At 51.9% G+C, this 10,270-nt stretch overlaps 1 protein-coding gene across 1 annotated transcript; it reads right to left on the bottom strand.

The window, feature by feature from the left end:
* Positions 1-1,111: 1,111 nt before the first annotated feature.
* Cx3cl1 (C-X3-C motif chemokine ligand 1) lies at positions 1,112-10,038 on the bottom strand. Its single transcript, XM_027405652.2, has 3 exons — positions 9,969-10,038; positions 3,761-3,881; positions 1,112-2,069 (listed from the first exon to the last, which is right to left on the bottom strand). Exons 1-3 carry the CDS (start codon positions 10,036-10,038, stop codon positions 1,112-1,114), a joined length of 1,149 nt encoding a protein of 382 aa, XP_027261453.1.
* Between the last annotated feature and the right edge of the window lie 232 nt (positions 10,039-10,270).

Raw genomic sequence — 10,270 nt, 5'->3', positions numbered from 1 at the left:
GCCACTCCAGGTGCCTACCCTGGATCCTCTGCCTCCCAGGGGCTTGTCATCCCCTTCCTTCTGTGGCTTGTCCTTCAGGCAGAGTAGAGCTGTGGCTGTAATCTTGGTGAGCAGGGTAAGGGTGCCCAGTGAGGACACAGAGGGGCCTTCTGAGTTGGCCTTTGTTCCTGCAAGTCCCCAATTCAGCCTCCATTTGGGAGCCCACAGGGTAGGACCTGAACTCTCAAGTCATCGCTTGCCAGCCCTTGGAGTCACAGGGTACAAACGTGTCAGTCCAGTGGGATGACAGTGACTATCAGTGTTGATAAGGGCTGGGAGCTGCGTCCAGGAATGCGGACAAGGATCTCAGAGAAAGTGATGATATCAGGGCCATGGGTTATTGCCATCTCTGGGCCACGCTTCTTTTCTTTTACAGACAGGGCACCTTACTGTGCAGGTAGCTTAGTGGGACTAGGCCCTGCCTTCAGATGCAGCATGCCTTCACAGCAGTCTGGGGAGAAATGCATCAAAGCCCCACACTAGCTCATCTCCCTTCCCAGAGAGCTCCAGGAAACACAGCGTTAACCTCATGCAAAAAAGGACACAACACGGTGTTGATGGTGATGGTGGTGGTGGTAGTGGTGTGTGCTCTGTACAAGGGGCAGAGAGAGATAAGAGAGATAGCACCGCAGCTGGCCAGGGAGGAGGAAGGACTGGCGACTGCAGCAAACCCAGGAGACAACGAGGAGGTCAGGGGGCACAGGCAGATGGCCTGACCTGCTGCTTGTGAGATGGGTGGACCACGGTGCTCACAGGAAACAGGTGTCATGGGGGCTGGGGACTCAATAAATAACTGTTCACTAGGGTTGGGGTGTCAAGGGCCCCTCCAACCAGCCAGCAGCAGAGGAGTCTCTCAAATATTGGTGAGTTGGAAGGTCACCTGCTATCTCTGATAAGTGGATAATGGTAAAAGGTGGCCTCCAGGGCCACAACTAGGGGCCTGGAGCACACGGCTCCTGGAGGACCCAGCCTCCCCATTCCCATTGCCCCAGCTTGGGTGAAGGTGGGTATGCGGATGGGGGTCCCCAGACAGCTGTCTGAATCAAACTATGAACACCAGCAGTCAGATAGCTCACACTGGCACCAGGACATATGAGTTACTGCCACAGCTGCGGGGGACATAGCGGAGGCCTTCTACCATCTCCCCTGCCATTTTGCGGGGACAGCCCTGGAGGCTCTGGTAGGCAAACATGGCCACCCCCAGGCAGAAGAGTAGGCCCAGGAAGGCCAGCAGCCCCACTGCCTGCCTCCGGGTGGCTGCCTGGGAGTCAGGGACAGGAGTGATAAATACACTCAGCTTCTGGGGATCTGCAGTAGCATGGATAGGCTCCTCTGCCTTGGGAGGCCAACTGCCTGAAGCCACCAGGTCCGGGCTGGGGGTCCCTTCAGAGGAAATGGGGGCCACTGAGGGATGGACTGTGTTGCCAGGCTCCCTGTTCTGGAAATTATCAGTATGAGCTTGATTTGTCTCCTCAGACCCTAGAGACATCTCTAGACTGGGGGTCTGACCTTTAGACCCAGCATTCCCTGGGGTTGAATGTGAAGTTGTGGGTGCCTGGGTAGATGGGGCTGAAGTGGATGGGGACTCAGTAGCCTTTTCCTCAGGTTGGAGCCTAGATTTAGATTGGTAGGCAGCAGAACTCTGCCAGATGGTGGTCGAGATGACAGCCTTCTCAAAAATCTCAGTGGCTTGAGGCCTAGCAGCAAGCTCTGTATCCTGAGCCTCGGAAGTGGAGGGAGATGACCCAGTTACTGGGGCTGCTGGCTCCTGGGAAGTTCCCATAGGCCTCTGGGACTCCTGGGAAATAGTAGTCAGCTCCAAAGTCACTGTGGTTTCAGGCTCTGTCAGTACAGATGGTGACAGTCCCTTGGTGGCCACGGTGATCCCAGATGTCACATTGACTAACTTCTCAAACTTGCCACCGTTCTGAGCCGGGGCAGCGGCCTGGCGGTCCAGATACTTCATGGCGTCTTGGACCCATTTCTCGTTTGGGTCAGCACAGAAGTGTCTGTGCTGTCTTGTCTCCAAGCTATAAGGAAGATAGGGGGCTGGTGAGGCCAGATTCTAGACAGCCAGACTGGGGTGGTGGTGGGGGCACTGCCCACATGTCCTGCGGGCAAGCTGTCCTGACTTACTGCATGAGACGTTGGGTCACTCCATCCCCTATGTCTCATAGCCCTTGGCTGAGACATGAATGTGATCTGGGAGGGAATCCACCACCTCAGAGTAGGCATTCTCAGCCTGAGGGACTTCCCCTTTCAAAACCAGGAAAGTCCCAGGCAAATGGGAACCCTACTCCTTGTTATTGTTAAGCAAAATAAAGACCTAGAGAAATGATGGAGTCAGAGCAGGCATCATAAAATTCAGGAATAATTATAGTGTTAATAACTACATCACTAGCATCCAGGCAAGCAGCTCTGGACTCAGGTCTCCTGGGGATGCTATAGTTCTCTGGGGATGCCTGGGGATGCCATAGGTTTTCTCTGATACCAGGAATGAGACAAGGCAGGTTTCCTCACTCTGGAAGGATCCTGTACATAAGCTCCCTGTCCCATGGTGATGGCTTCCCTCTGGACCCCAACTTCCTCCTCTAGGTTTTGTCCAGACTAAAGCAGCTTCTCAGAGCCAAAGCTTGATGGTCTCTTCACTGGCATCCCGAGTGTAGTCTAAATCTAGAGCCTCCCATGAGGCTGTGCATGGCTGCTTCTCCCGACAGCAGCTCAGAGCTGATTACCATTCCATGCTACAGCCTCTGCAGATCATATACAGTCTGCATTGCAGCTACCATGCTAACCCCATTTAACCGGTGGGAAGATGAAGTTGACAGATGAGTGTGCCCAACAGGGATATCCTGGGAAGCCACTGCACTCCCAAGGCTGCCATGTTCCCCTCTTCCACTTTCCTTAGAAGACAGAAGGAACTATTTGGGGGAGTCTGGAAGAAGCAATCCATGGTTGAGAAATAGAGAGGGCAGGCAGGAATACATTTTGAATCTCACCCCTTGGGGGAGCTGTCTAGGGGACAGGAAGCACTGGACTTCCGCTAGCAGAGCCTGAGTTAAAAAGGACTCTGGTCATTTCCTGCATGGCTGAGGTGCTCGGGGGCCCACCGTCAGTCCTGGGGAGCAGACTCAGACTGAGGAAATGGGCAATACTCACCATGTGCCCCAGACAGAGCAAGGGACCAAACTGGCCAGGTAGAAAATGACTGACTGAGCCTGTTTCCGCCTCAGACACTCTGAGGGCTCTGCTCCTCTGTCACTTGGTGACAGCCATCCTCGTGCCTTCCAAGTGCTTAGCCAATCACTTTAGTTCCTCCATGTCCTCTCACCCTCCTGCTACCCATCTCCCAGGTAAGGAAACCAAGGTATAGAGGTAAGAAGTGATCAGGGCCCCCGGCTGACTTGCTGGAGTCTGGATCCTGCTCTGGTAGGCCACCTCATTCAACCTCCCCATGGGGTCTAGTGGGCTCAGGGCTGTGTAAACAGGACTTTATCCTGGGAGAAAGCACCATCCTGGGTGTTCCCCTGGACCACTTTGGGCCATCCAGGAAGCCATTCCTCACCTTTGTGGCTAACCACTGATCTTAAGGTCAGTGAGATAGCTTGTGGGCCTGGAACAAGGGGGTACTTGCCAAAGCCTTTGGCAGGAAGCCCAGGGTGAGGCAGGAAGGAGAGGGTTGGGATGTCCCAGGGCCTTCTGAGGCCCGAGTGATACCTACACAATTGCGCGCCTGCCGCATGATTCCTGGTTCGGCCGATAGTGGATGAGCAAAGTCACTGGGATTTGAGAGGTCATCTTGTGGCAGGTGATGTTGCATTTCGTCACGCCGAGGTGTTGACCTGAGTCCACAGAGGCCCCCAGTCAGTAGGACCCCTGGGCATCTAGTGTCCCATCCCCATCTCAGCCTCTTCTGGCTACACTCCCAAGTCAGAGCCCTTGACACACATCCATATCACTCCTTGACAGCCTGCCAGACATCAGGAGTCTGCCTCTGGAGTTGTTTTGGACTGGTAAACCTTTATCTATAAAGCTCCCTTTGCCTGGCACCTAGGAGGCATTTAATTTTGTTGTTTTATTTTTTGTTGTTGTTGTTGTTTTTGTTGGTTTGTTTTTGTTTTTGTTTTTTGAGACAAGGTTTCTCTGTGGCTTTGGAGGCTAGCTCTTGTAGACCAGGATGGTCTCGAACTCACAGAGATCCGCCTGCCCCTGCCTCTTCCTCCCAAGTGCTGGGATTAAAGGCGTGCGCCACCAATGCCCGGCAATTTTGTTGTTTTCAAGACAGGATCTTTCTATGTAGCTATGGCTGGCCTCGAACTCTCCAACATCGACTTGCCTCTGTCTTACGAGTACTGGGATTAAAGGTGTTTTGGACTGGGCCTTCCTGGCACGGCCCAGCCAGGAAGGGTTTAATTTTTAAAATGAAGTCATAGCAGGGGAAAGGAATTTAAGGGAGACAAGGACCTGCCTATGGTCCCCTAGCCTGCATGGTGAGGGAGTGACTCTGCTCAGTCCCATTCCCTGGCCTGTGGTCTTACCTGCCCTGCCCAGCTCTGTCTTTGGCACAGTAAGTCATGTACTTAGTCATCAACCTACACCTGAACCCTCCTCCTGCTCCTCACACGTGGAACAGGTAAGCTTTCCTGCCTGGAAATGGGGGCGGGGAATCTGCTGAGCAGGTTGCCCCTGTGTTCTGCAGAATGAGTGAGATAAGTTCAGAAGAAAAGGCAGGCAGAATAGGGTGCAATGGCATCCAGATAGCTATGTTGCAAAAGCCCCTGGGCAGGGGTTTCTGTGAGTGGAGAAACCCAGTTATCTGATATAAACATTTGACACTTTTTGCATTTTTTAGCATTCTATTTCTGTCAATCCCTTTCTTTCTTTTTTTTTTTTTTTTTTTTTTGTTGTTGTTTTTTTTTGTTTTTCGAGACAGGGTTTCTCTGTGTATGTAGCTTTGGAGCCTATCCTGGCACTCGCTCTGGAGACCAGGCTGGCCTCGAACTCACAGAGATCCGCCTGCCTCTACCTCCCCAGTGCTGGGATTAAAGGCGTGCGCCACCAAAGCCTGGCCTGTCAACCCCTTTCTAAATCAGTGGTTCTCAACTTTCCTAATGCTGCAACCCCTTAATACAGTTCCTCATGTAGTGGTGACCCCCCAACCATAAAATCCTTTTCACTGCTACTTCATAACTGTAATTTTGCTACTGTTATGAATCATAATGTAAACATCTGATAGGCAGATGGTCTCATGAGACCCCTGTGAAAGGTTATTCGACAGTTCCCAAAAGGGTCACAGCCGGCAGTTGAGAGCCACTGTTCTAAATTTCCAGCAGAGTGCCCTGTCATCTAACTAATGTATACTCATGGAATATGGGGAGGAAAAAAATGAAGAGGAGCTCGGGTTCTGGACCTGGGTAAAGGCCATTGTTGAACATCTAGAACCTGAGACACTCCAGGAAGTAGTGTGGAGAGGCTGAGCTGATTTGGCTCAGTCTTTAGGACCTAGGAGCCTAGATGCTCTGCAGCCCTCACTGAAACACATTGCTTGTGCATAACACTTACACATATACGGATATGCAAGCACACCTTGCCAAGAATGACACAAGAGGCTGGAGGTGCAGCTCAGGGATACAGTGCTTGCCTGGTATGCATGAGGCTGGCTGTTCTCAGTACAACCCCTAAAAAAGAACTAGCCAAAGGCAAGCACACACCCAGACTTCCAAACCAACTCGCCTCCCCATTGCTCCTGGGCCATGGGCCACTCCACATTGTGGGAATGGAAGCTTGGGCTTCGGGTCTGAGCTGGGTTATCAAAAGCCAGCACTAGTAGCTCCTGAACTCATTGGTTGAATCACAGTGCTGTCCTCTCCCCCCCAAGAACCAGGATATGAAAGTCACAGTTCAGGGCTAGGGAGGTGGTTCAGTAGGTAAAGTGTTTGCCACACAACTTGAGAACCTGGTTTGACGCCCCAGAAACCAAAAAAAAAAAAAAAAAAAAACAGGCATGGTGGTGTGTGCTTGTAATCCCAGCACTGGAGGAGCAGAGACGGGCAGATTGTTGGGGCTCACTGGCCAGCCGGTAGAGATGAATCAATGAGCTCCAGATCCCAAGGAAGAGACTGTCTCAAAATCAAGGTGGATAGTGGATAGTTCCTGAGGAACAACTTTGGGGTTGATCCCTGGCCTACACACACACACACACACACACACAAACACAAACACACACACACACACACACACACACACACACACACTATAGCACAGACTTGTCACCATCCTCCATCCCCAGTGGACCTAACAGTAACTTTGCTGTACTCCCCCTCCCCGCCCAGTCCCTGGTAGCAGTAGCTTGGTGGCCACTCCTGCCTGGGTCTGGCAGATACCTTCCTGAGAAAGCCCAGGGATGACCTCCGATAGGAGGAGGAAAAGGAGTTTGTGTGCCAGGGAAGAACCCAGACTAGGACAGAGAAGACCACTGTCACCTGCAGAGCAGTGCAGAACCAAAAAGCCAACCTCTGGTATGAGCCCCTTGGCTGGGATCAGAACTTGGCCCTACTAGGACAGCTATGTCACTGACTAGGGGAGGCCTTTCCCTTCTTTAGAACAAAGTTCCCATTTTTAGAAAGGGAGGCAGAGCTTCTGTGCAGCCAGCCGTCTACTGTCCACCAAATGAGTCAGGGACAAATGTGCCAGAGATGGCATTGTGTCTGTCTCACTGTCACCGTGTATCTCTGCACTGACCACAACATGGGTCAGTTTCATAAAATAAAGTAATATTTCAGTCTACTTGTCCCTCCTTTAGACAAATCCACCCACTAATCCATCCATTTACTTATCCATCCGTCATCCACCAATCTTTGTACCCTCTTACTTCCTCCGTCCTCCTAGCTACCTTCTACTCATCCCCATCCATCTATCTACCCACACAACTCACCCACCTGCCCATCTGTCATTCTTTCAAAGTCCCACCTTTCCCATCAATTTCTTTTCACCTACTGCCTGTCACCAATCCACTCACCAGTCATCCATCCATCCATCCATCCATCCATCCATCCATCCATCCATCCATTTCCTTAATCAGCCAGCATTGGCTTGAATTACTTCCGAGTCTATACACAGCCAGGAACATTCTTGTCTTTAACACTGAGAGCTTCCTCCTGCAGATGCTGATGTTGTTTGTGGTGATCACTGTTTATTGAGGCAACGGACAAATGCTGGCTCCTCTCTCTTGTCAGGTCCTGTGCTGTGGGGCATGGAGGAGGGTAAACAGGGCCTGTCTCTTTCTTCAGAAGGGTCCCAGATTTACAGGCAGGCAAGATAATGGGGATGAGAACCTCTCTGCTAGCACCTACTGGGCATCAGCTCCTGTGCAATCTGCCCCCAGTCCCTGCAAAGGATACATTGTTACCCTCTTCTTACAGATGCAGAAGCTGAAGATCTGAGAGGTTCAGATCACAGAACCAGTCTACTTTGTGGCAGAGCTGGTTTAATCCTAGGAAAGGGTTAAAATGTTCTGGGCATACACAAACATACTAGGATTTACAGGAATGTGAGATAACTTTCAAATATGAGTAACTAGGGGAGGCTTCCTGGAAGAAGTGTGCTTTAGGTTGTCCCTTAAGGACTGTGAAGACACACTTGGTCCTGGGTGCACTAGCAGAGAGGGCTTGAGCCTTTACTCATCTGGGTCTTAATTTTCTCACCTTCAAAATGGACGTGACAGTATGCAATGGCTAGAGACTAGATGTTTTGTAATGGTTGGAGCATTCTGCCCTTGGGGCAGCTTTTCTCAATGGCCATACTGTTCACACTTTGGACCTGCACATTCTTTGTTGTGGAGGCTGATGCTGTGGACTCTATGCCAGGAGCCAAAAATATTGGGACATCTGTAATAATAAAAAATGTCTCTGGGGATTGTGAGGACCATCACCCTAGAGAGAGAGCTCATTGGTTCCCTAACATTCGTCCGTAGATAATGCCAACATAGTAGGCCAGGGCCAGTACATTTCCCACCCCAGTCCTCTCCCAGGAGGCTGAGACAGGATGAGCATGAATTTGAGGCCTGCCGGAATACATGGAAAGACCCTGTCTCAGAAACACAACAAAAGCCAAGCAAACCACACAAGTTGCAATGCTCCTTCCTCCCAATAGACCAAAGGGCTTACTTAGGGTTTATTTTGTGTACTGCAGTCAAATTTCAGCTGGGCTCCTTGGGCCCTTTATTCACTGCTAAGGTCCCAGCACCCAGACTTGTGCTTGTCACACAGCAGGTGTCCTTCTTGTGTTTGCCAAACACAAGAAGAATGGACAAGATGAATTGGGAACTGCTTACCGGCATATAAAACCTTGACCAACAGAGAAGTGGGGGAGCTTTTAATTAAATCCACAGGGCCCTGGATCTGACACCGAAGCTGTCCGTCCCTACCCCCCTCCACCCCCACTGAGGGTGGGGGAAGCAGGCTCTAAGAGCCTAAAGCAGAATTTTCTCTTTTCTTTCTTGCTGAGACTTGAGTGGGAGTGAATGCGTCAGTGCTGGGGAGCAGTCTTCCCTGCTCTAACTTGCATTTGCAGGTTTGTTACATAAAGCACTGAGCTATCGCCTGAGACAGCCCCGCAAACCCACATTTGGGGACTGACGCAGATGCCCTGCACCATCCATGCACCTGCCTCCAGAAGCACTAAAGCCTGAGACCCCTGCTGGGGAGCGCCAGGGTGGACCTAGCTGAATACCTCATTTAGGGGAAGAAGAAACTGAGGGTTGCATCATGCTTAGCAAAGACAGCAACTATGATTAGGGTCCTCAGACCTCAAACATTCAGGGTCTCCTTTCCAGTCTGGCCTGGGATTTTCCCACAAGCTTAGTAAAAGTGATACCCCTCTGCCACCATACACACCTTCCAAAATGCCTCCCTAGACACTAGAGCCTTCTTACCAGCAAGCAATGGCTATATTGACAGGCATAGCAGCCAAGACCAGAGACATCAAGACCCAGCTCAGGGGCACACAGCAAGTGATGGCAAAGCATCCTTCATCTGATTTCCATTTTCCAGTGCTCACTGTCCCCAGATATTCCCAGGCCTGCAGCCAGAGCTCAGACAGCAGAAAGCCAGGCACAATTTTATTCCACCACCCCCACTCCCCACCCACTCATCACCAGCTCCCTGTGGTGATTTAGTTCCATGGAGATATCCTGGAAACTGGGGGTTGGTTCTTATTCTCCCAGTTTCACTGTGTGTCCTAAGGCAAAGTGCAACCTTCTCTGAGCATCAACCTGCCAAATGGCCTGGGTCCTCCCAGAGATGGGGCTAACTCTAGAGGTTCGCTGAGGTGGGGCAGTCAGCATCACCCTCTCCAGTCCTGAGTACTGACTGAGCATCTTCAGATCCTTAACCGTCTCTGGGTCTCCATCTTTCCTATGTCACTAGGAATGTCTACACCTTGTACTACCAGGTAGTGGAGTCCAGAAAGCAAGTCCGTGGAGATAAAATATTTTCTAAGCTGGGTTTGGAGGAGGTGGCCAGGATGATGGGGGAGACACAGACAGAGAGAGGGACAAGCTGCACGACAGTACAAAGACAAGCCCCATCCATAAGCTGCAGTGACCTTGACCTTAACTACTCCTGGGGGCCTTGAAAATCAGGGCAGAGCAAAGTCTTCACTCTTTTCTGGCCTCGGGCTTACACAGGTTATAGTTAACCTCGGTAGGAAGAACTAGACCAGTCCACCAGACAGGAGCCTGCTCAGGTTCTCCCAGCCCTCACTCTCCTCCCCACACACCTTGTGCCTCCCACAGACCCTCCAAGCTTTCGCCCCCTGCTCCTGCCCCACTGGGATGGCCTGGACTAGCGCGGGGTGGAGGGGGAGTTCCCCCAGGGAAATGCTATCTGCACCCCAACACACTCCTCCCTTCTACCCCAAGACCCACTCACCCTCCAGCAGGGTGCATAGATGGCAGAACGCGGCCAGGCACAGCAGCCACGCGAGCGGCGAGGGAGCCATGGCTGGAGTGCAGGAATCCGGTGGGTTAGAAGGCTGGGCCGCGTCGCAGCTCCGATTAGTGCCTCCGTCACCAGCCTCGGTTGCTTTTTATAATGGGCTGGCAGCCTCCGCCCCCAGCGCCCGCAGTAGGAGGCGGTGGGAGGAGAGAGGAAGAGCCTGTGGCTGCGGCTAGATTCCTCCCAGGTTGCCAAGGAACCATTCCCGCGCAGAGCTCTGCTCCCGGAGCAGAGCG

The sequence above is a fragment of the Cricetulus griseus genome, chromosome 3, assembly GCF_003668045.3.
Source record: "Cricetulus griseus strain 17A/GY chromosome 3, alternate assembly CriGri-PICRH-1.0, whole genome shotgun sequence".
NCBI lineage: Eukaryota > Metazoa > Chordata > Mammalia > Rodentia > Cricetidae > Cricetulus > Cricetulus griseus.
Note: the sequence above shows the minus strand (reverse complement) of the source record. Positions and strands in the feature narration are given on the sequence as shown.

Excerpts from the sequence above, each read along its gene's own strand:
- Cx3cl1 (XM_027405652.2), bottom strand. The coding sequence starts at position 10,038 with ATGGCTCCCTCGCCGCTCGCGTGGCTGCTGTGCCTGGCCGCGTTCTGC. Across the intron at positions 3,882-9,968 it reads TCTATGCACCCTGCTGGAGG|GTCAACACCTCGGCGTGACG; the intron begins GTGAGTGGGTCT and ends CTGTGGACTCAG. Across the intron at positions 2,070-3,760 it reads TGCGGCAGGCGCGCAATTGT|CTTGGAGACAAGACAGCACA; the intron begins GTAGGTATCACT and ends TCTTCCTTATAG.